Source organism: Tachyglossus aculeatus, chromosome X2 (assembly GCF_015852505.1).
Source record: "Tachyglossus aculeatus isolate mTacAcu1 chromosome X2, mTacAcu1.pri, whole genome shotgun sequence".
Lineage (NCBI taxonomy): Eukaryota > Metazoa > Chordata > Mammalia > Monotremata > Tachyglossidae > Tachyglossus > Tachyglossus aculeatus.
This window is the reverse complement of record NC_052100.1, coordinates 15,651,726-15,676,891: the sequence shown is the minus strand read 5'-3', so window position 1 is coordinate 15,676,891 and position 25,166 is coordinate 15,651,726. Positions and strand designations below refer to the sequence as shown.

The following is a 25,166-nucleotide window of genomic DNA, read 5'->3' as shown; positions in this document are numbered from 1 at the left end:
CGCATGTCGGAGGAAGGGGATTTAATCTGCAGCAGCGCAATACTCTTACTACCCCCGTCCGCCAAACTGCTGAGCAAAACCACTGGTGACTCTTGCCACCTTCCTACCCTAACATCCCGGCTCCCTGCTCTCAACATGTTCTGTGCAAGCTTGTTGGAGGGGATTTAAGGTGGAGCAACACCCCCATCTGTTTCTTGCTTTCCACCAGATGGCTGAGCAAAACTGGGAAACCCTACCACCTTCCTATGTGAGCTCATAAGGGACAGGGACCATGCCTAATTCCCATCTCTATATTCTCTCCCACTACACAGTAAGTGCTTCATCAATACTATTACTACTCCTCCAGCCTCCCTAATACCAGCATGCCCTGTGCATGTGGTGTCACGGGGGATTGAAGTTGCGGCAGTGCGCAGCCTCCACAAATTTTAGTAGGCCTCTTACAAGTCACTTTGACCGCCGGACTTGGTGAACCCTGCAGTCTTAGGGGAGCTTTTATGTTGTTTTGTATTTATACCATTTCATCTTTCCTACTGTGTCTATCACCAAACCCAGCCTCACACTACTTTTAGATTTCGAGTCCCTAAGGGCCAGGGACTGTGTCTAACTCTGACCTATGTATTTTTTCCCAGCTTACACAGTAAGCACTTAAAAAACACTACTACTACTTCTACCACTACCACCGCCACCACAACCACCATCATTACTACCATTATTACCTCCCAGGGAACTGGACTAATTTACTTAGCTTAACATTGTCATCTGGGTTTGCTGACTCTGGTACTTATTCACTATTATTGTTGTTTGTATCTATCCACCCTCACTTTGGTTGGGATATAATTTTAGTTCATCTACTCCAGCATGCAGTGCAATACTCTCTTTTTTTCTTTGACCTGTAATAACTTGGTTTAGGAGGGAGGAGCTTCTGGGGAGGTATAGTTCCTTGACCTTAGCCTCCTGGAGAGCTGAGTGAATTGCATGCCCCCACCTTAGTTGATTATGTTCCATGCCACTCCTTTACAACACTCAACCAACACTCCACAAGCTCTCCCCTTTGCTCTCCAGGACTTTTCACACATTATTTTGAGGGCACAGTGGCATTTACTGCACCAGCCTCCTCGCAGACCTCACAGTTTCTCAGTCAATTGTATTTATTACTTACTGTGTGCAGAGCACTGTACTAAGCACTTGGGAGAGTATAACAGACACATTCCCTGCCCACAGTGAGTGTACAGTCTCCCCACTCCCTAGTTGAAACTTCCCTCTGCTGCCCCAATCATTTTTCTAAACAATTATTCTGCACAGATCTCCCTTCTCCTTAAAAACCTCAAATGGCTGCATCAAGCATTAGCTTCTGACCATTGGCTTTAAGGCACTCAGTCAGCTTTCTCCTCACTACTTATCCTTGGTCCTCTCTCACTATGCCCCAGTTTACGTACTTTGCTCTTCTCAAGCCAACTTACGCACTGGACCTCATTCTCATCTTTCATGACGTTGATCTCTTCCTCACACTCTCTTTTATGCCCAGAACTCTCTCCCACTTTACAGCCAGCAGATCACTACTCTCCCCATCCTCAAAATCCTTCTGAAATCACATCTGCATATATCGGTAATTCATTTATTTATCAATTTATTTGTATTAATGTCTGTCTCCCGCTCTAGACTGTGAGCTCACTGTGGGCAGAGAATGTGTTTGATGTTATATTGCACTCTCCCAAGTGCTTAGTACAGTGCTTTGTACACAGTAAGCATTCAATAAATGATTAATAATAATAATAATAATAATATTGTATCTACCCCAGCCCTTGGAACACAATGAGCTTAACAAATACCACAATTATTATTTAGGAGGTGATAGGAGGGTTGAGGAGGTAAAGGAAGGACTATAAAAAATTCACACCTGATGGTTTCTATTTTGCTGACAAAGTACTTAGAAAAGTCAGGAGGGGTTAGAGAAGGAGGCAGTCGAGTCCCTGGGGCCTTCAGAAGGAAGTTAAAGGTCTAGGATCATCTTGGGTGATTGTGAGCAAAGGTTTCCACGAAGGTGAGGTGCATTTATCACTATGGCACATTAATTCAGGCAAAATCCTTCAAGATGATATGTTGGGCAGGATTGTAAAATGTTATGGAGTGATCTGTTCCATAGTTTGTATTATTAGGTGTGGTGAGCCCACAACAAGCTGCCTTTATAGTGACTGTTTGTGATCCTGTGAACAATAACAACAAGGAAGAGACTCGCGAGGCACTGACGGCCTCTACTTGAGGCAGGTGATTGCTGGCCTGTGGGGTGGAGCATGGAGGGAGGCGGGGCCTTCTTTCCCTGTTCTACCCATTAGTGGGTCTGGACCTAAGCCAGATAAAGGGTGGTTGCTTTGAATCGTGAGGGGGCACCTGGAGGCCACATAGGAGGGTATGCAGGTAGAGGCATGCAGAAGGCACGCAGAGTGAGAAGCACCTGAAGGATGCTGGAGAGCAGCACTTGAAAACAGCAGAAGGCAGCAGAAAGAAGAAACATTGGCAGAACGGGCTCCTTTGACCACAGGCTGGTATTGGACCCTTGGGTGATGGAGTGAGTGTATGTATGTGTCACTTCCTTGCACGCTGGTAAAACTAAGTAAAAACTTTCCACAGTAACCTTGGTGATCAGAGGTGTGGTTTGAACTCTACTACATGTCACTGAGGCTCCCTGGGTCCAGGAAGGTCCTGGTTGGTACGAGGTGGGGGGCGGGGGGCGCTCACGACACTAGGTCGTCCGATCAGTTGAGTCAGGGGCAGTGCCAGGGAAGAGGGATTTTTCAACAAGCTCAGGAGGAAGGACCCCTGGTTGACCACAAGGATGCGTCCTTTCCTCCACTGCCCCAGCTCATTTTTCCATGTTCTCGAGTGGGGATGCCTAATCCAGCCTGAAGTTCGTCTCCTCACTCATCAACCAGGAGTGTGGAGCGGCACGGGGGAAGAGGGAGGCGGAACTTGAGAAGCAGCATGGTGTAATGGATAGAGCCTGGGCGTCAGGTCATGGGTTCTAATCCTGGCTCTTCCACTTGTCTGCTGTGTGACCTTGGGCAAGTCACTTCACCTCTCTGGGCCTCAGTTAACTCATCTGGAAAATGGGGATTAAGACTGCGAGCCCCAGGTGCAACAGGGACTGTGTCCAACCTGATTACCTTGCATCTGCCCCAGTGCATAGAACAGTGCTTGGCACATAGTAAGTGCTTAACAAATATCATAATTGGGAGAAGCAGCGTGGCTTAGTGGAAAGAGCTTGGGAGTCAGAGGTTGTGGGTTCTAATCCCACCTCTGCCACTTGTCTGCTGTGTGACCTAGGGCAGTAACTTAACTTCTTTGTGCCTTAGTTGCCTCATCTGGAAAATGGGGATTAAAACTGAGCCCCACGTGGAACAACCTGATTACCTTGTATCTCCCCCAGTGCTTAGAACAGTGCTTAGCACATACTAACCACTTAACAAATACCATTATCATTATTATTTTTTCCTCAGGAGCTGACCCAGGAGAGGTGGGTGGGGGATGGAATCTTCTGGGGACACATGTGGATGGTGGGTAGTGGCCTGGGAGCACATGCCCTGCTACAAGACCTCTTCCCTGGAGCTGATCCCAGTGAACGGCAGCGGTCCATGCTCCAGGGAGTCGCGCGATCAGTGGTCCGTGGTACACGAGCCAGGACCGAGCTCCGGGAACCAGGGCCACATTCCACGGGGCCGGGACCGCCCAAGCTGGCATCAGACTGTGTCACATGATTGGAGAGTGGCGGGGCTGGAGGGAGGGCAGCAATCAATCAATCAATCGTATTTATTGAGCACTTACTGTGTGCAGAGCACTGTACTAAGCGCTTGGGAAGTACAAGTTGGCAACATATAGAGACAGTCCCTACCCAACAGTGGGCTCACAGTCTAGAAGGGGGAGACAGAGAACGAAACCAAACATATTAACAAAATAAAATAAATACAATAGATAAGTAAAAGTAAAATAAATAAATAGAGTAATAAATATGTACAAACATATATACATATATACAGGTGCTGTGGGGAAGGGAAGGAGGTAAGACTAGGGGATGGAGAGGGGGATGAGGGGGAGAGGAAGGAGGGGACTCAGTCTGGGAAGGCCTCCTGGAGGAGGTGAGCTCTCAGTAGGGCCTTGAAGGGAGGAAGACAGCTAGCTTGGCGGATGGGCAGAGGGAGGGCATTCCAGGCCAGGGGGATGACGTGGGCCGGGGGTCGACAGTGGGACAGGCGAGAACGAGGCACGGTGAGGAGATTAGCGGCAGAGGAGCGGAGGGTGCGGGCTGGGCTGTAGAAGGAGAGAAGGGAGGTGAGGTAGGAGGGGGCGAGGTGATGGAGAGCCTTGAAGCCCAGGGTGAGGAGTTTCTGCCTGATGCGCAGATTGATTGGTAGCCACTGGAGATTTTTGAGGAGGGGAGTAACATGCCCAGAGCGTTTCTGGACAAAGACAATCCGGGTAGCAGCATGAAGTATGGATTGAAGTGGGGAGAGACATGAGGATGGGAGATCAGAGAGAAGGCTGATGCAGTAGTCCAGACGGGATAGGATGAGAACTTGAATGAGCAGGGTAGCGGTTTGGATAGAGAGGAAAGGGAGGATCTTGGCAATGTTGCGGAGCTGAGACCGGCAGGTTTTGGTGACGGCTTGGATCTGAGGGGTGAATGAGAGAGCGGAGTCGAGGATGACACCAAGTTTGCGGGTTTGTGAGACGGGAAGGATGGTAGTGCCGTCAACAGTGATGGGAAAGTCAGGGAGAGGGCAGGGTTTGGGAGGGAAGACAAGGAGTTCAGTCTTGGACATGTTGAGTTTTAGGTGGTGGGCAGACATCCAGATGGAGTTGTCCTGAAGGCAGGAGGAGATGCGAGCCTGGAGGGAAGGGGAGAGAGCAGGGGCAGAGATGTAGATCTGGGTGTCATCAGCGTAGAGATGATAGTTGAAGCCGTGGGAGCGAATGAGGTCACCGAGTGAGTGTAGATCGAGAACAGAAGGGGACCAAGAACTAAACCTTGGGGAACCCCCATGGACTGTAGTTCAATGCTTTTGCCTCAGGATTGGTACAATTGACAGATCACCCAGACTACTTCATAAGCCAACCAAACATCTCTTATGCAAATCACACTCCCATCACACTCTCTGTCCTGGGAAGCCCTCTATACTGTAAGTTTGCTGTAGGCAGGGAATGTGTCTATCAACTCTGTTGCACTGTACTCTCCCAAAAGCATTTAGTACAGTGCTCTGAACACAGTATGTGCTCAATTAAAAAAAAAAAAAACAAAACTCCCAGGGGCTGACTGTCTGCATTTCCCAGCAACCATTGTTCAGATTCCAAACTCTCTCTCTTTTTGGGTTCCTCCTTGCTTTGGACCCTATGACTCTGCCAGGAGAAGATCTACCTCTGTTACTACCAATTTGACCCAAAGGCATGAGGACAGTTTTCTGCGCTCTCCTTAACCAGTACTGGTAGTGAAATAGACTTTCAGGATTTATAATTCCAACCTGTTTCCAAACAAAAGCCTTAGATCCGGGGGTTGATTCTCTTTTTTTTTCAGAAGGGCCAAACACCCGCCTTCCCCCCGCCCCCAAAAAACCAAACATGAAACCTTTGAGAAATGAGTATGCAAAGAACAAATAATTTATGGCTTCCTATATGTCACATTTCATTATATCATGCTTTGCTCAGCACGAAGTGGTGATGTCATTGCACTGTATGGCTGTTTCCTACAAACAGTTGTTCATAGCTACAGCTATTTCTGCCTGCGGGGATGGGAAAGAGAAAAGCAAGGGAAGCAAAGAGAATGGGAAAGCAGGAAGCCAAGAGGGAAAGGGAAGGGTGGAGGGGAGGAGGAAGAGTTGGGGGAGGGGGACCAGCAACAGGTACTTCCAAAAGAGAAGCAGCATGGCCTAGTGGAAAGAGTATGGGCCTGGGAGTCAGAGGTCCTGGGTCTAATCCCGACTCTGCCAGTTGCATGCTGAGTGACCTTGGGCAAGTCACTTAACTTCTCTGTGTCTCAGTTCCCTCAACTTTAAAATGGGGATTAAATACCTGTTCTCCTTCCTACTTAGACTGTGAGCTCCATGTGGGACAGGGACTGTGTCCAACCTAATTGACTTGTACCTACCCTGGTGCTTAGAACTGTGTTTGACACATAGTAAGTGCTTGACAAATACCATTAAAAAAAAGACTCAGATCCAGTCCCAAACTTTAGTGCACCAGAGCCCAGACTCATGCCGCTTTGACCAGGAAATCCTCTCCACCATCCACTCAGACAGGGAGCTTCTGCTCCTCACATAATAACAATAACAATAATGGTATTTTTTAAGCACTTACTATGTGCCAGGCACTGTATTAAGCTCTGGGGTGGACACAATCAAATTGGGTTGGACACAGTCTCTATCCCACATGGGGCTCACAGTTGAGGCAGAAGCACTCACCATTTTAGAGATGATGCAACTGAGGCACAGAGAAGTTAAGTGACTTGTCCAAGGTCACACAGCAGACAAGTGCTGGAGTCAGGATAAGACTCTGGCTCTCAGGCCTGAGCTCTATCCACTATGCCATGCCAGAGGTAGGAGAATCACCACCTACCCAGGATGCTCCTTTCATTAATTCATTCAATCATATTTATTGAGCACTTACTCTGTGCAGAGCACTGTACTAAGCGCTTGGTAGAGTACAATATAACAATAAACAGACATACTCCCTGCCCGAAACGTGCTTACTGTGGGCTTGGAAGTTTTTTTCAGCTTACTCTTCCCCTGCCTCCTGATTCCTTCCATTCCCTCCAGCTCTGGAAAGCTGCTTAACCAGGAGGGAAGGAAGCAGTCAATCAATCAATGGTAGTTACTGAGTGCTTACTGTGTGCAGAGCACTGTACTAAGCATTTAGGAGAGTACAGTATAAAAGAATATATAACAGAATATAACACAGTCTGGCCTTCCCAGACTTAGCCCCCCTTTTCCTCTGCTTCACCTCCTGTCCCCAACGCCCCTACTCCCTCCCTCTGCTCTACCCCCTTCCCCGCCCCACAGCACTTGTGTATATTTGTACATATTTATTATCTTCCCTTCCTTTCCAAACTCCTAGAACGAGTCATCTACACTCACTGCCTCGAATTCCTCAATGCCAACTCTCTCCTTGGCCCCCTCCAATCTGGCTTCCGTCCCCTACACTCCACCGTAACTGCCCTCTCAAAGGTCACCAGTGACCTCCTTCTTGCCAAATCCAATGGCTCCTACTCTGTCCTAATCCTCCTCAACCTCTCAGCTGCCTTCGACACTGTGGATCACCCCCTTCTCCTCAACACGCTATCCAACCTTGGCTTCAAAGACTCCGTCCTCCCCTGGTTCTATTAATCTCTCCAGCCATTCATTCTCAGTTTCCTTTGCAGGCTCCTCCTCCCCCTCCCATCCCCTTACTGTAGGGGTTCCTCAAGGGTCAGTTCTTGGTCCCCTTCTGTTCTCTATCTACACTCACTTCCTTGGTGAACTCATTAGCTCCCACGGCTTCAACTATCATCTCTATGCTGATGACACCCAAATCTACATCTCTGCTCCTGCTCTCTCTCCCTCCGGGCTTGTATCTCCTCCTGCCTTCAGGACATCTCCATCTGGATGTCTGCCCGCCATCTAAAACTCAACATGTCCAAGACTGAACTCCTCATCTTTCCTCCCAAACCCTGCCCTCTCCCTGACTTTCCCATCACTGTAGATGGCACTACCATCCTTCCCGTCTCACAAGCCCACAACCTTGGTGTCATCCTCAACTCCACTCTCTTGTTCTCTCGTTCACCCCACACATCCAATCCGTCACCACCACACCTGTCTCACCTCCACAACATTGCCAAGATCTGCCCTTTCCTCTCCATCCAAACTGCTACCTTGCTGGTTCAATCTCTCATCCTATCCGGACTAGATTACTGCATCAGCCTCCTCTCTGATCTCCCATCCTCCTGTCTCTCTCCACTTCAGTCTATACTTCACGCTGCTGCCCGGATCATCTCTGTGCAGAAACACTCTGGACATGTTACTCCCCTCCTCAAAAATCTCCAGTGGCTGCCTGTCAACCTATGAATCAAGCAAAAACTCCTCACTCTCAGCTTCATGGCTCTCCATCACCTCACCCCCTCCTACCTCACCTCCCTTCTCTCCTTCTACAACCCAGCCCGCACCCTCCACTCCTCTGTCGCTAACCTTCTCACTGTACCTCGTTCTCGCATGTCCCACCGTCGACCCCCCAGCCCACGTCCTTCCCCTGGCCTCGAATGCCCTCCCTCCACACATCCACCAAGCTAGCTCTCTTCCTCCCTTCAAAGCCCTACTGAAAGTTCACCTCCTCCAGGAGGCCTTCCCAGATTGAGCCTCCTTTTCCCTCTCCTCCTCCCCATCCCCCTCCCCCTACCTCCTTCCCCTCCCCACAGCACTTGTATATATTTGTACATATTTAATACTCTATTTTACAGGTGAGCCCGTTGTTGGGTAGGGACCGTCTCTATATGGTGCCGACTTGTACTTCCCAAGCACTTAGTATACTGCTCTGCACACAGTAAGCACTCAATAAATACGACTGAATGAATGAATGAAAGGATCCTTCCGGGAGCAGCAGAGGCCCCCTGGTGTGATGGCGGGCGAGCCTCTCAGGATCGGAATGCAGGGTTGGTGGTATGCGAGTGGAGGGACAGCAGGGCAAAGGATTTGAGTTTAGTGGAGAGGGCAAGTGGAGGATGTGGATTTTAGCCTAAAGGGATGGGAACTGTAATAGGTACTTATCTAGTCTGGTGTAATGAGGGATAGTGACTAGGTGGAAGATTAGGCTTTGAGCTTCCCCTTTAAATCAATCAATCATATTTGTTGAGCACTTCCTGGGTGCAGAGCACTGTACTAAGCACTTGTGAGGGTACAGATAGTACATGCTTAGAGAAGCAGCGTGGCTCAGTGGAAAGAGCCGAGGCTTGGGAGTCAGAGGTCATGGGTTCAAACCCCGGCTCCTCCAATTGTCAGCTGTGTGACTTTGGGCCAGTCACTTAACTACTCTGTGCCTGTTACCTCATCTGTAAAATGGGGATTAAGACTGTGAGCCCCCCCCGCCCCCTGCCCGCTGTGGGACAACCTGATCACCTCCCCCGTGCTTAGAACAGTGCTTTGCACATAGTAAGTGCTTAATAAATGCCATCATTATTATTATTATTATTATTACTTGTGGACTCAGAGGTCATGGGTTCAAATCCTGGCTCCGCCACTTGTCAGCTGTGTGACTTTGGGCAAGCCACTTAACTTCTCCGTGCCTCAGTTCCCTCATCTGCAAAATGGGGATGAAGACTGTGAGCCCCCCGTGGGACAACCTGATCACCTTGTAACCTCCCCGGTGCTTAGAACAGTGCTTTGCACATAGTAAGTGCTTAACAAATGCCACTATTGCCATTGCCAAGATCCGCCCTTTCCTCTCCATCCATACCGCTACCCTGCTCATTCAAGCTCTCATCCTATCCCGTCTGGACTACTGCATCAGCCTTCTCTCTGATCTCCCATCCTCGTGTCTCTCTCCACTTCAATCCACACTTCATGCTGCTGCCCGGATTATCTTTGTCCAGAAACGCTCTGGGCATATTACTCCCCTCCTCAAAAATCTCCAGTGGCTACCAATCAATCTGCGCATCAGGCAGAAACTCCACACCCTCGGCTTCAAGGCTCTCCATCACCTCGCCCCCCTCCTACCTCACCTCCCTTCTCTCCTTCTACAGCCCAGCCCGCACCCTCCGCTCCTCTGCCGCTAATCTGCTCACCGTACCTCGTTCTCGCCTGTCCCGCCATTGACCCCCGGCCCACGTCATCCCCCGGGGCCTGGAATGCCCTCCCTCTGCCCCTCCGCCAAGCTAGCTCTCTTCCTCCCTTCAAGGCCCTACTGAGAGCTCACCTCCTCCAGGAGGCCTTCCCAGACTGAGCCCCTTCCTTCCTCTCCCCCTCGTCCCCCTCTCCATCCCCCCATCTTACCTCCTTCCCTTCCCCACACCACCTGTATATATGTATATATGTTTGTACATATTTATTACTCTATTTATTTATTTATTTTACTTGTACATATCTATTCTATTTATTTTATTTTGTTAGTATGTTTGGTTTTGTTCTCTGTCTCCCCCTTTTAGACCGTGAGCCCACTGTTGGGTAGGGACTGTCTCTATATGTTGCCAATTTGTACTTCCCAAGTGCTTAGTACAGTGTTCTGCACATAGTAAGCGCTCAATAAATACGATTGATGATGATGATTATTATTATTATCATTATTATTATTATTACACTACAACATACTCGGTAGACATGTTCCCTGCCCACAAGAAGCTTACAGTCTAGGGAAGGAAGACAGACATTAAAATAAATTATGGATATGTACATAAGTGCTGTTGGGCTGAGGGTGGGGTGAATGAAGGAGACAAAATGCAAGTGCGTGGGGAAATGCAGAAGGGGGAGGGAATAGAGGAAATGAGGGCTTAGTTGGGGGAGGCCTCTTGGAGGAGATGTGATTTTAGTAAGGCTCTGGAGGTGGGGAGAGTGATGGCCTGTCAGATGTGAATCAAGGAAGAAGGAGCTCCAGGCCAGAGGCAGGACGTGGGTGAGGGATTGGCGGTGAGATAGACAAGATTGAGGTAAAGTGAGTAGGTTGGCATTAGAGGACTAAAGTGAGCATGTTGGGTTGTAGATGTTGTATGCACAGTCTGTATCCAGCTGCAAAAACTCCTTTCCCCACCTTTTTAGCCTAATGTCATGATTGGTGAAATCCAGCTAAATATGGGCCAGAAGTTTGGTTTTCAAGAGGTGGCTACCAATCAACCTACGCATCAGGCAGAAACTCCTCACCCTGGGCTTCAAGGCTGTCCATCACCTTGCCCCCTCCTACCTCACCTCCCTTCTCTCCTTCTACAGCCCACCCCACACCCTCCACTCCTCTGCCGCTAATCTCCTCACCGTGCCTCGTTCTCGCTTGTCCCGCTGTCGACCCCCGGCCCACGTCATCCCCCTGGCCTGGAATGCCCTCCCTCCCAAAATCCGCCAAGCTAGCTCTCTTCCTCCCTTCAAGGCCCTACTGAGAGCTCACCTCCTCCAGGAGGCCTTCCCAGACTGAGCCCCCTTCTTCCTCTTCCCCTCCTCCCCCACTCCATCCCCCCATCTTACCTCCTTCCCTTGCCCACAGCACCTGTATATATGTTTGTACATATTTATTACTCTATTTATTTACTTTACTTGTACAAATCTATTCTATTTATTTTATTTTGTTAATGTGTTTGGTTTTGTTCTGTTTCCCCCTTCTAGACTGTGAGCCCACTGTTGGGTAGGGACTGTCTCTATATGTTGCCAACTTGTCCTTCCCAAGCGCTTAGTACAGTGCTCTGCACACAGTAAGCGCTCAATAAATATGATTGATTGATTGATTGACTTGTGTGTCAATCAGAAATCTCCAAGGATTCTTAATAGATATCTCCTGGCTAGTCCAGAGATATCCACCTGCCTACTGAACCATTCCTCTCCAAACTCTTTGGGTGAGTTTTCTACACATGCTAAGTTCCTCTCCTCCAATTCTCTCCTTGACTCCCTCCAATTTGATTCCCATCCCCTTCACTCCACAGAAACCATCGTCTCAAATGTCACAAATGATTTCCTTCTTGCCTAATCCAATGGACTTTACTGGTCCTAATCCTCCTCGACGTCTCAGCTGCCTTCGACACTCTCGAGCACCTTCTCCTGGAAGCCATCCTTCCTGTCTCACAATCCCGCAACCTTGGTGTCATCCTTGACTCAGCTCTCTTGTTCACCCCTCACATCCAATCCGTCAACAAAACCTGCCGGTCTCACTTCCGTAACATTGCCAAGATCTGCCCTTTCCTCTCCATCCAAACCGCTACCTTGCTGGTTCAATCTCTCATCCTATCCCTACTGGATTACTGCATCAGCCCCCTCTCTGACCTCCCATCCTCCTGTCTCTCACCACTTCAGTCTATACTTCACGCTGCTGCCCGGATCATCTTTGTGAAGAAACGCTCTGGGCATGTTCTCCCCTCCTCAAAAATCTCCAGTGGCTACCAGTCAACCTACGCATCAAGCAAAAACTCCTCACTCTCGGCTTCACGGCTCTCCATCGCCTCGCCCCCTCCTACCTCACCTCCCTTCTCTCCTTCTCCAGCCCAGCCCGCACCCTCCGCTCCTCTGACGCTAACCTCCTCACTGTACCTCGCTCTCTCCTGTCCCGCCGTCGACCTCCGGCCCACGTCCTCCCCCTGGCCTGGAATGCCCTTCCCTCCGCACATCCGCCAAGCTAGCTCTCTTCCTCCCTTCAAAGCCCTACGAGAGCCCACCTCCTCCAGGAGGCCTTCCCAGATTGAGCCCCCTCCTTTCTCTCCCCCCACCCTACCTACTTCCCCTCCCCACAGCACCTGTATATCTGTTTGTACAGGTTTATTACTCTACTTTACTTATACATATTTACTATTCTATTTATTTTGTTAATGATGTGCATCTAGCTTTACTTCTATTTATTCTGATGACTTGACACCTGTTTTGTTTTCTTGTCTGTCTCCCCCTTCTAGACTGTGAGCCCGTTGTTGGGTAGGGACCATCTCTATATGTTGCCAACTTGTACTTCCCAAGCGCTTAGTACAGTGCTCTGCACGGAGTAAGCACTCAATAAATACGATTGATTGAATGAATGAATGAATGAATGAACCTCGGCTTCACTGACACTGTCCTCTGCTGGTTCTCCTCCTATCTCTCTGGCCACTCATTCTCAGTCTCTTTCTCAGGCTCCTCCTCTGCCTCCCCATCCTCTAATTGTGGGAGTCCTTTAAGGCTTAATTTTGGGTCTCCTTCTATTCTCCATCTACACCCAGTCCTTTGTAGAACTGATTTGCTCCCATGGCTTCAACTACCACCTCTGTGAAGATGATTCCCAAATCTACATCTCCAGCCCTGATCTCTCACCAGTCTCATATTTCCACCTGCCTTCAAGACATCTCTACTTGCATGTCCCACCAACACCTCAAACTTAACATGTCCAAAACAGAACTCCTTATCTTCCCACCCAAACCCTGCCCTACCCCTGACAATCCCCTCACTGAACACAGCACCACCATCCTTCCTGTCTCAAGCCCATGACCTTGGTGTTATATCCTTGACTCTTCTCTCTCATTCAACCCACATATTCAATCTATCACTAAATCCTGTCGGTTCAACCTTCACAACATCACTAAAATCCACCCTTTTCTCTTCGTCCAAACTGCTACACTAATCTGGGCACTTATCCTAACTGGCCTTGATTACTGTATCAGCCTCCTTGCTGACCTCCCAGCCTCCTGTCTCTCCCCACTCTAGCCCACACTTCACTCTGCTGCCCAAATCATTTTTCTACAAAAATGTTCAGGACATGTTTCTGCACTCCTCAAGAAACTCCAGTGGTTGCCCATCCACCTCCACATCAAAAAGAAACTCCTTACCATCAGCTTTAAAGCATTTAATCACCTTGCCCCCTCCTACCTAGCCTCGCTGTTCTCCTATCACAACCCAGGCTCCATGTTTTGCTCTTCTAAAGCCAACCTGCTCACTGTCCCTTAATCTCATCTATCTCACCACCGACCTCTTGCTCATGTCGTACCTCTGGCCTGGAATGCCCTCCTTTTTCGTATCTGACAGATGATCACTCTCCCCACCTTCAAGGCCTTTACTGAAGGCATATATCCTCCAAGAGGCCTTCCCTGAGTAAGCCCTCATTTCCCCTACTCCCTCTCCCTTCTGCATCGCTCTGATTTGCTTCCTTTATTCACCCCTCCCTCAGCCCCAGAGCATCTATGTACATATCTATAATTTAATTCTTTATATTAATGTCTGTCTTACCCTCTAGACTGTGAGCTCGTTGTGGGCAGGGAATGTGTCTGCCAACTCTGTTACGTTGTATTCTTCCAAATGCTTAGTACAGTGCCCTCCACACAGTAAACACTCAGTAAATACAACTGGTTGATTAAAACTCTCTAAACTACCTCTCAGAATTAGTTCGAAATTCACTTACCAGTGGCCTTTGAATTCTCAATGAAAAAACAAGAAAGCCTAAGTTCCTAAAATTCCCTTCCTGAAGAAACCACACATACTCCTCATTCAAAAGCTCTTGGATGACTCCCCTCTACCTGTTCCACAAAGAAATCAGTGGAATCTAATCATTCTCATTCACCAATTTCTCTCATCCATGAAAAAAAACCCCAGAAACCCACAAGCATATACATTGATGGGAGTCACCACCGTCCTGCCTGATGCAGATTTTAAGAATACTTTTATTGAACAAAATACACCACAAAGAAACATGCAAATAACCAAAAAAGTCATTAATTCCAATTGTTATTTTCTCACCAACACTGTTAATTTTATATGTCTAATATAAACACTTTAAAAACTACAAAAAAGAGCCATAGTGTTTTACATAGTTTGTTCTCTAAGCAAATTGCAGATCTTGGCATAAAGTTGTGCTTTTGGAAAGACACCATGTGCTGCTTTTCGCAGTAATCTAGGAATTTTCATTAAGCAGACATGATGCTGAAAACTTGACTGCTCTTTTCCCAAGAGACAACATGGTCATTATTTTCAGGAAGACTAAGAGGAAGTTTGCTGGCTAAAGGTGGCAAAAGTTTAGGAGTGAAGTAAACCTGAATATTTCACTTAGCATGATCTACGAAAGGCAAAGGAAGCTCCTCAAGAGGAAGATTCCACTGGACCAGGATACCTTGGTTTCAAGCAGCAAATTATGTACTTTATAAAGGAGAAAATTCTGAAAGGAATAAACTTCTGGGAATGGCTAGGCAGTTATGAGGTCAAGAAGATAACTTTTTAGGAAACATCTATGTCTTTGTAAACAAAATATTCTAAGCATCGAGTGTAAACAGGTTTAGGGGCTTTGAGGGGGGCTCATATGTCTCACAAATCCCAACAAAATGCATTTCAGTTGTTGAAATATTTACAAAACAGTTTAGGAAAATTAAGACTAACTAAAGAAGAAGGGGAAAAAGTCACTTTTAGATAACGGGTTCCTTTGTTTTAATTATTTGATAAGGCACATAGATCAAGATTTTCTTTTTTTAAGACCATTTGATGAAAGTGTCCTTTGCACTGGGAAATGTGCAAATGATGTAGTTATTGTAATCAAAAATATAAAAATATGTTAAACTTTTGCTTGAAAAGCCTCAAAGAATGAAGAATTTGACTACTGTACTTACAGATTCCAATGTGTGTGCTTGGCAAATGTAAATAAATTTGGGTGGGTACGCTCACTCTAAGAAATTATTTTTTTTCCCTCCTCCCACAAAACCCATGTGCAGAAAGGGGAGTGAAGCCTTGCTTTATTTGCTTCCCCAAGCAAGCTTCCTCCTTTACATCTATCTCTTCCCACAGAAGAGTTTCATACATAGAACTCCTTAAGGCAAGCAATGACCTCATGGATAAGGTAATCCTAAATCAATTACCTACCTTTCTATGGTACTTCTTAACTTGGAAACCTAAAGAAAAATAAATTTCTAGACAATATATAGTAAAACATGTATTATTCATACTAATAAGTTATACACCTACTGCTTTCTGATAAGTAACCAAGAAGAGTTTTTACAACTCATGAGAATTTGAGATGCTGATTATTAGTTTTGGTGGATACTAAACGAAAGATATAATCAGGAATTTGATAATTTGATATTCCCACTGGCAATGCCATTTCAAGTGCTTTGCACATTGGGGTGAGGAAAATTTTAAAATAAAAATTTTTAATGGTGGAAAAGCTACAAACTAGGCTCATTCGATCAGGCATGCTCAATTGTCTTTGGGCAATTCCTATTTTCTCATTTAATACAAAGCGGCAATTCACCCATTGAAACCGTGGCTGCCTTAGGACTATGAAAGCAAAATCAAGTATATATTCTCACTGCTCAGCTCCATCAGTATTGTAAGAAGAAGAAAAATAAATAGAGGAGTTCCACCAGAGCATCTAGAAAGAGATTCTTCCACAGTTTGAATTTTCAATTCATTACTAACAGAAGAGGAAAGTGAAAGGCTTTTGCACATCTGACATAACAGTATGACTGGGGGCAGGGGAGGAATTTCATGAAGTGTTTTCAGGACAAGTCATCAGTCCCAAATCCTGATTTCTGGCTGATTTCTAGACAATGATAGCAAAAGTTTGCTCTATCTGAAACGTGCTGAATACTGGTTAACTGGGCACAAAAATGCTTCAATTACAGATATGCAAAATTTTAGAGATTCCTTCAGAGGTGGTTGTTGTTAGGTAATGAGTTTCTTCTGTGGGTATTTTATTTGAGGGGTGAAATAATAATCTACCATCGCTTTATGAAGAAGAAAGAACAAATGAATTTTCCAAACAGTAGTAGAAACCAAAGTTAAAAAAAAATCCAAAAAACACTACAACTCTACGCAGTGTTACTGATGTTTCTAAGGCCACTGGTTCCCTGTAGGGTAGTTGGGCACCGTGGGATACTCTGGTAAGCTATTTCCAGAAAAGTTGTTGTACTGTGCTTCCCTAGTTGGGGGATTCTTCCAGGTACCAGTGCTCCACTCATTCTGAGCTTTCTGGAAGCTACCACCAGTCCCTCGGTATAGCTTATGAACCTGAGGAACAGAGAAGAGAGGGAAAGAAGAAAAAACATGAGCAGGAAGATATGCATTTTACTTTTCTCTTTTGGGTTGAGGTCATTTTACAACTCTGTTTCACTGTCAGTTGATTCTCAGTGCCCAGTCCTCATATATTGGGTATTAATCATAACGATGGTATGAGTTAAGAGCTTACTATGTGCCAAACACTGATCTAAGTGCTTGGGTAGGAACAAGACAATCAGATCAAAATGGCTTATGGGTATGTCCTATCCCCACATTTTAATAAACTAGAGACACTTGGTGGGATGCTACAGGACCTGTGAGAATGAAAAAAGTTTTATTTAGCAAAGTGGGAGGGCCAATAAGACGATAACCTCTAGTAAGGACAATCAATCAACAGTACTTATTGTGTGCTTGTGGGAAGAGCCCTGTAAGCACTTGGGAGAGCACACTAGAGTTAGAAGGCATGATCCCTACCCTCCAAAAGCTTGCACTCTCATCAGGGAGAAAGACACAGATGTGTTCAGTAGGATAAGATGGTATGTGTAAGTATTCTTGTTTTCTGTTTCTGTTAAGCAGATAGTGGGTATCAGGGTTATTTTTCCCATTTAACAAAGTGAGATTAGAAGGATGAAATGACTTCCCACAGGTCCCACAGTCAATTAGTGGTACAGCTGGAGTAAAAACAATGCTACTCCTCCTCTAGCCCTGCAATTGCAGCCACTGGGGAATCTCTGAACCCTGGAATGGCCTGGAAGCTCCATGGGGCACTCCAGGTTTCCCCAGGTTGGCTCTGGACCATGGCGGTCCAGGGGGTAGGATGATGTGGGAGAGAGGTAGGAGCCCGTTCAGTGGCTTGAGGGCATTCAGACCAGAAGTGGCCAGATGCACATGGTACATGGATGGAGAGACTCTCCAGTCTCTTCCTTTTCCACCGATTGCTCTTACATCTGATCTGATGAAATCATAAGTGGTCACACGATTGACCATGGATTTTTTTTTAGTGGAGGGGAAAGTGACTCAAACAATGCACAAAAATGCACACTACGACTATGAACAACACTTACCCTCAGGAGCCCAATGGCCATCAAAACTGCTGATATGGAAAACATGATGGCTGGGAACAGCATGACTACAGCAGCTCCGACATTCGTCGGGAAGAAAGTGATGGTCGACAACCAACCACTGAGAAGAATGAACACAAATACCACAGACTCAGAGAAAGTTTGTGCTTTGAGTGCCTGACGAACTTCTAAGCATAATCTATGACACCTCTCATTAACAGGGGCACTGGCCAATATTCAAAGGGGGCAGAGAAGAACAGAATAAGAGTCTGCAAAGCTCTTGAAGTCCAGTGGGAGAAGAAAAGGGATGAGAGCTCCCAGACCACTGGATAATAAAATGCAATCAGTCTGCCCATGGCACATGTTTTCCCTATCTACTTTGGATGGAATGCAAGGGAAGAATTAGGAATCATTCTTCCAGCAGCAAGTGTCTATCTGGTTAGATAGTGATCCGACGATGGAAGAAATGCCAAAGCACATGGATGCGGCATTGGTCAAAGAATTAGTATCCTAACATAGGTTTTCCTTACCATGGGGTTTGTCAAGTATGCAACCCCGGCATTTTAAAATGTGCTGTCCTTCAATGGGTTGGGCCCGATAAACAGGCAGACAAACTGGGTTTGAGTCAAGCAGGGTGCCTCATATTCTTCCAAAACATGGATTGGGGAACTTAGCATATGCAAGTTCACCACTGTGCATGCCTGGATCCCAGATGTCTTTCAAAAGTCAGGCCTAGGTCAGCTGACAGAATTTTGCATGGACCAACAAACTGGGGTCCAGTCCTTGGACTAGGCTATAGAAAAGTGGTCTTTGGAGGGACGAAAGGTGGTCGTCCCCCTCCTCCCTTCATTTTGAGGCTCTTACTGACTTTTGGGGGGGGGGGGCACGCACCAACGTGCCTGTGTTGCTATGGTGATGGCTCACACATTTGCAGAAATCCATGCCCATCCCCAGTGAATTGGAGGTAGGCTTACCCTGGTGTAAGATTGCATGTAGTTGATTCATATCAGACTAGGCCAACCAGGCCCCACAATCTTGGCCTGGACAAGGCCAAAGAAAATCAAGTGCTAAGCCAGGAGGAAGCATTGCCTAGTGGTCAGGGCATAGGGCTGGGACTCAACAGGCCCAGGTTTTCATGCCAGCACCACCAATTACCTGCTGTGTGACTTTGGGCAAGTAAATTAACCACTCTGTGTCTCAATTTCCTCATTTGAAAAATGAAGATTAAATATCTGTTCTCCCTCCCTCTTAGATTGTGAGCCCCATGCGGGACAGGGACTGGGTCCAATCTGACTAATCTTGTCCCTACCCCAGGGCATAGCACAGTGCTTGGTAAACACCATCTTTACTTTTATTCTTTGGGTGAGCGTCACCTTTATTAAGCTCGGTTTAGGCCGATTTCTGGAATTTCTGCATGTGCTGAGCCCTCAGCTGAAGCCCTGCTACTACACAAGTCCTCTTATTGGAGATTGATGGCAGGTGCTGGACAATGTCTCAGACACTGCCTCAGGAGGGTATTAATTAAGCCACCCGAATGTCTGAATATAAAAATGGTGAAGAGTACTGGGATCTAGTAAACTATGTGAATTTAGTCTGAAATGCAGCTTCCTTGATCCCTTCCAATCTGGCTTCTGCCCCCTTCACTCCACATAAACAGCCCTCTCTTATGGTAACCAATTATCTTCTTCTCACCAAATCTGACAACCTCTACCCCATCCTAATCCTCCTCGACCTCTCAGCTGCCTTCGACGCTGTCGACCACCCCCTTCTCCAGAAAACATTATCCAATCTTGGTTTCACTAACACTGCCCTCTCTTGGATCTCCTCCTGTCTCTCTGGCCACTCATTCTCAGTCTCTTTCATGGGCTCCTCCACTGCCTCCCACTTCCTAACTGTGGGAGTCCCTCAAGGCTCAGTTTTACGTCATCTTCTATTCTCCATCTACGCCCACTCCCTTGGATAACTCATTCGCTCCCATGGCTTCAACTACCATTTCTTTGCATATGATTCCCAAATCTACATCTCCATCCACGATATCTCTCCTTCCCTGCATTCTTACATTTCTTCCTGCCTTTGGAACAACTCTACATGGATGTCCCACCAAAACTTCAAACTAACCATGTCCAAAACAGAGCTCCTTATCTTCCCACCAAAACTCTGCCTTCCCCCACTTTTCCCATCACTATAGACAATACCACTATCCTCCCTATCTCACAAGCCCATAACCTTGGCATTGTCCTCGACTCATCTCTCTCATTCAATCCGATATTCAATCTGTCACCAAATCCTGTAGGTTCAACTTTCACAACATCACTGAAATCCACCCTTTCCTCTACATCCAAACTACTATACTGCTGATCCAAGCACTTATCCTATCCCACCGTGACTATGGCATCTGCCCCCTTGCTGACCTCCCTGCCTCCTGTCTTTCCCCACCCCAGTCCATACTTCACTCTCCTGCATGGATCACTTTTCTAAAAAACCTTTCAGTCCATGTCTCCCAGCTCTTCAAGAACCTTCATTGGTAACCCATTCACCTCTGTGTCAAACAGAAACTCCTTATTGTTGTCTTTAAAGCACTCAATCAGCTCGGCCCATCCTACCTCACCTCACTTATTTCCTACTATGGCCCAGCCTACATGCTTTGCTCCTCTAGCACCAGCTTACTTACTGGACCCCACTTCAGACCATACTTCACTCTGATGCCTGGAATATCTTTCTACAGAAACATTCTGGGCATGCCAACCCTCCCCCCCCCAAAAATAAACCTCCAGTGGTTGCCTGTCAACCTCTGTGTCAAACAAAAACTCCCCACTATTGGCTTCAAAGCTCTCCATCACCTTGCTCCTTCTTACCTCACCTCCCTTCTCTCCTCCTACATCCCAGCCTGCACACTCTGCTGCTCTGGTGCTAACCTTCTCATTGGGCCTCGTTCTCACCTGTCCTGCCTTCGACCCCTGGCCCACATCCTACCCCTGGCCTGGAACACTCTCCTTCTTCAAATCCACCAATCACACATCACTCCTTCAAAGCCTTATTTAAGGCTCACCTCCTCCAAGAGGCCTTCCCAGATAAAGTCCCCCTTTTCCTCAGCTCCCCCTCCCCTCTGCGTTGCCCCGACTCGCTCCCTTTGCTCTACCCCCATCTCCCCGCCCCCAGCACTTGTGCATATGTACGTATCTATAATTCTACTTATTCATATTGATGCCTTTTTACTTGTTTTGATGTGTATATATCTATAATTCTGTTTATTTATATTGATGCCTGTTTACTTGTTTTGATGTGTGTCTTCCCCACTTAGTAAAGTGCTCTGCACATAGTAAGTGCTCAATAAATATGACTGACTGAATGAATGAATGATCTCATGTATCTTGCTGCCGACCCCTTTTGTATGTCCTCCTGCTAGCCTGGAACTCCTTCCCCCAACGTATACACCAGACCATCACTCTCCCCACCTTCAAAGCATTATTAAAGTCATCTCCACCAAGAGGCCTTCAAGCTCATCTACCTCACTAGCAACTTTTAGCCCACGTCCTGCCTTTGGTCTGGAATGCCCTCCCTCTTCATATTTGACAAAGAGGCCTTCCCCAATTAAACCCTCTTTTCCACCCTCTCCCTTCTGCATCACCCTTGCACTTGGATTTGCACCCTTTGTTCACTTCTTCCTCATACCCACAGCACTTATGTACATATCAATAATTTATTTATTTATATTAATGTCTGCCTCCTCCTCTAGACTGTAAGCTTATTGTGGGCAGGGAACTTGTTTACCAACTCTGTTATACTGTATTCTCCCAAGCACTTAGTACAGTGCACTGCACCCAGGAAGCTCTCAATAAATACGATTGATTATTGTACTCTCCCAAGCGATTAATACAGTTCTTGGGAGAGTACAATTGCTTGATTGATATTCATTCATTCATTCTATTGTATTTATTGAGCATTTACTCGTGCAGAGCATTGTACTAAGTGCTTGGAAAAGTACAATACAACAATAAACAAACACATTCCCTGCCCACAACGAGCTTATAGTCTAGACGGGGAAGACAGACATTAATATAAATAAATTACAGCTATGTACATAAATGCTGTAAGGCTGGGAGCGGGTAAGAACAAAGGGAGCAAGTCAGTGAAACAAAGAACGGAGTGGGAGAAGAGGAAAGGAGGGGCTTAGTCAGGGAAGGCCTCCTGGAGGAGATGTGTCTTCAACAAGGCTTTGAAACGGGGGAGAATAATTGTTGGACTTGAGAAGAGAGGGCACTCCAGGCCAGAGGCAGGATGTGTGCAAGGGATCAGTGGCAAGTTGGGTGAGATCAAAGCACAGTAGGAAGGTTAGCATTAGAGGAGCAAACTGTGCGGGCAGGGTTGTAACAGGAGTGTAGCAAGGTGAGGTAGGAGTGGGCAAGGTGATTGAGCACTTTAAAGCCAATGGTGAGGAGTTATTGTTTGACGCGGAGGCTGATGGGCAACCACTGAAGTTTCTTGAGGAGTGGGAAAACATGTCCTGAATATTTTTGAAGAAAAATGATCTGAGCAGCAGAGCGGAGTATGGCCTGGAGTTGGGAGAGGCAGGAGGCTGAGAGGTCAGCAAGGGGGCGGATGCAGTAATCCAGGTGGCATAGGATGAGTGATTGTTATAACATGGTAGCAGTTTGGATGGAGAGGGAAGGGTGGATTTTAGCAATGTTGTGAAGGTTGAACTGACAGAATTTAGTGATGGATTAAATATGTGGGTTGAATGAGAGAGATGAGTCCAAAATAACGCCAAGGTTATGGGATTATAAGGCAGGAAGGATGGTGGTGCCATCGACAGTGATGGGAATGTGAAGGGGAGGACAGGGCTTGGGTGGGAAGATAAGGAGTTCTGTTTTAGACATATTAAGTTTGAGGTGAGGGGAGGGGGTCCACGTAGACATGTCTAGAAGGCAGGAGGACATGTGAGACTGCAAAGAGGGAGAGAGATCAGGGCTGGAGATGTAGATTGGTGTATCATCTACATAAATGTGGTAGTTGAAGCCATGGGAGTGAATGAGTTCTTCAACGGAGCAGGAGTAGATGGAGAATAGAAGGGGACCCAGAACTGCTGTCTCTCCCCACTTCAATCTATACTTCATGCTGCTGCCCAGATTATCTTTGTGCAGAAACGCTCTGGGCATGCTACTCCCCTCCTCAAAAATCTCCAGCGGCTACCAGTCAACCTACGCATCAGGCAAAAACTCCTCACTCTCGGCTTCAAGGCGCTCCATCACCTCGCCCCCTCCTACCTCACCTCCCTTCTTTCCTTCTACAGCCCAGCCCGCACCCTCCGCTCCTCTGCCGCTAACCTCCTCACTGTGCCTCGTTCTCACCTGTCCCACCGTCGACCCCTGGCCCACGTCCTCCCCCTGGCCTGGACTGCCCTCCCTCCGCACATCTGCCAAGCTAGCTCTTGTCCTCCCTTCAAAGCCCAACTGAGAGCTCACCCCCTCCAGGAGGCCTTTCCAGATTGAGCCCCCTTTTTCCTCTCCCCATCCCCCCCACCCTACCTCCTTCCCCTCCCCACAGCACCTGTATATATGTTTGTGCAGATTTATTACTCTATTTTACTTGTACATATTTACTATTCTATTTATTTTGTCAATGATGTGCATCTAGCTTTACTTCTATTTGTTCTGATGACTTGACACCTGACCACATGTTTTGTTTTGTTGTCTGTCTTCCCCTTCTAGACTGTGAGCCCGTTGTTGGGTAGGGATCATCTCTATATGTTGCCAACCTGTACTTCCCACGTGCTTAGTACAGTGCTCTGCACAGAGTAAGCACTCAATACGATTGAATGAATGAATGAATGAATTTGAGTTCAGTAGAGAGGGTGGTGTTGAGGGCGTCAATTTGATTGTGAAGGAGAGGTAGCTTGGGTAAGGAGGCTATATGGGGAGGCTACATTACTTGAGAAAATTGGATGGGGTTGAAAGCTCAGAGGTCTCTGTGGGGGAAGAGCACAGAATGGCAGGGAGGGGGTGTGTGGGGGAGAAGGCAGGTGAGGAAACTGTGATTGGACAGAGGGATTTCAGAGTTGGTGAGTGTAGAGATTGTACAGTGACTAGAGACGATGAGTTTGAGCGTGTGTCCAAGTTGGTGAGTGGATGAGGTGGAGCAGGAGGTCAGTGGAGTTGAGGAGTGATAGAAAGCAGGCAGCAGAAGGGTCAGCAGGAACATCCACAAGGATACTGAAGTCCCCAAAGAACTTCAGACTTGGAGAAAGAGAAGAGGAATGTGAGAAAGGGATCAAATGATCGCCATGGAGAACTGTTGGGGAAGCCTGATTCTGCCTCCCCTCCCTGCTCTTTGGTCCAGATTTCTTCCTGGTCCCCCTACTGCTCCTCCCCAGAGCCTCCACGGGCTAGTGCTAGTCCCTCGCAGGAGCAGCAAAATGCTAAATGGCCAGGCACATCCAAAATCTTTACTGGATTAATATAATTTTCAGCTTTTCATATGAAACAAAGTCAAACTGCAAAACAGTATTGCAGCTAATTTGTATTCGTTAAGCACATACTATGTGCAAGCAAATCGGGATGGACACAGTCCCTGTCTGCGTAGGGTTCACAGTCTTAATCCCCATTTTACAAATGAGGTAACTAAAGCACAGAGAAGTGACAGAGCCGGGATTAGAACCCATGACCTTCTGACTCCCAGGCCCATGCTCTCTCCACTGGGCCACGTTACTTCCTTGGTTGTGAACTGGGGTCATGGGAACGAGAGGAGTCTCTGATCCAGCCCTAGAACTCAGTGATGGCAGTAGAGGTCATAGCCTGCTGGCAGAGAATGCCAAAAATAAATAAATCAATAAATAAAGCCAAAATCTTGGCTCCAATTTCACCTCTGGTCCCTTCCAGCTCCAAGGGGTGGGCACGGCTAAGTATGGCTGCCCAACTCGCCCAAAAACCTTTTGGGTATCAATCCCATGGACATTTGAAAAGCCAAACTAAACCCAGCAAGGTGAAAGGCACTTTCTCTTGACCAAAGTTCTTCCCTAGCCCACTCAAGTAGACTGAGAAAGCCCCCTCTCCTCACAAATTGACTGTGATGACATTACATCCACACATATCCTATACACACCTGAAATCCCCCCTTCCCCTACCTGAAATTATGGGTTTCTGACCTTTTGTGTCCTATAGACTGCTAAATCAGTATTTTACGCATAGGTAAAATCAAGATCCCAAGATGGAGGGTTTAATCCCAATCCCTTCCTCAAGCTTCTTTGGTAGCCTGGGCTCTCTTTCAGCATGTGCCAACTAAAGGTCCCATCTAAATAAGTGCACAGATCCACCATAAATCAGTGAGTGACTAGCCCTCCAATGCTGACAATCACATAGATTTCTTCAGCTTTTAAAAGGTAACAGGTATAAGAATTTCTAGACATTTGGAAGTGGGCCTGGAAACCACTTCCTGCTACTGTATAGGAATGGTCACCTGACTCCCCATGCAT

At 47.0% G+C, this 25,166-nt stretch overlaps 1 protein-coding gene across 1 annotated transcript in view; it reads right to left on the bottom strand.

The window, feature by feature from the left end:
• Positions 1 to 14,299: 14,299 nt before the first annotated feature.
• The window catches only part of SCAMP4 (secretory carrier membrane protein 4), a 76,982-nt gene continuing 66,115 nt past the window's right edge, over positions 14,300 to 25,166 (bottom strand). The window contains exons 6-7 of the mRNA XM_038771067.1: positions 17,702 to 17,819; positions 14,300 to 16,649 (exon numbers count right to left, since the gene is read on the bottom strand). Of these exons, the coding sequence (XP_038626995.1) occupies positions 16,473 to 16,649; positions 17,702 to 17,819 (295 nt within the window). The 3' untranslated portion in view covers positions 14,300 to 16,472. The remainder of the gene's footprint in view (positions 16,650 to 17,701; positions 17,820 to 25,166) is intronic.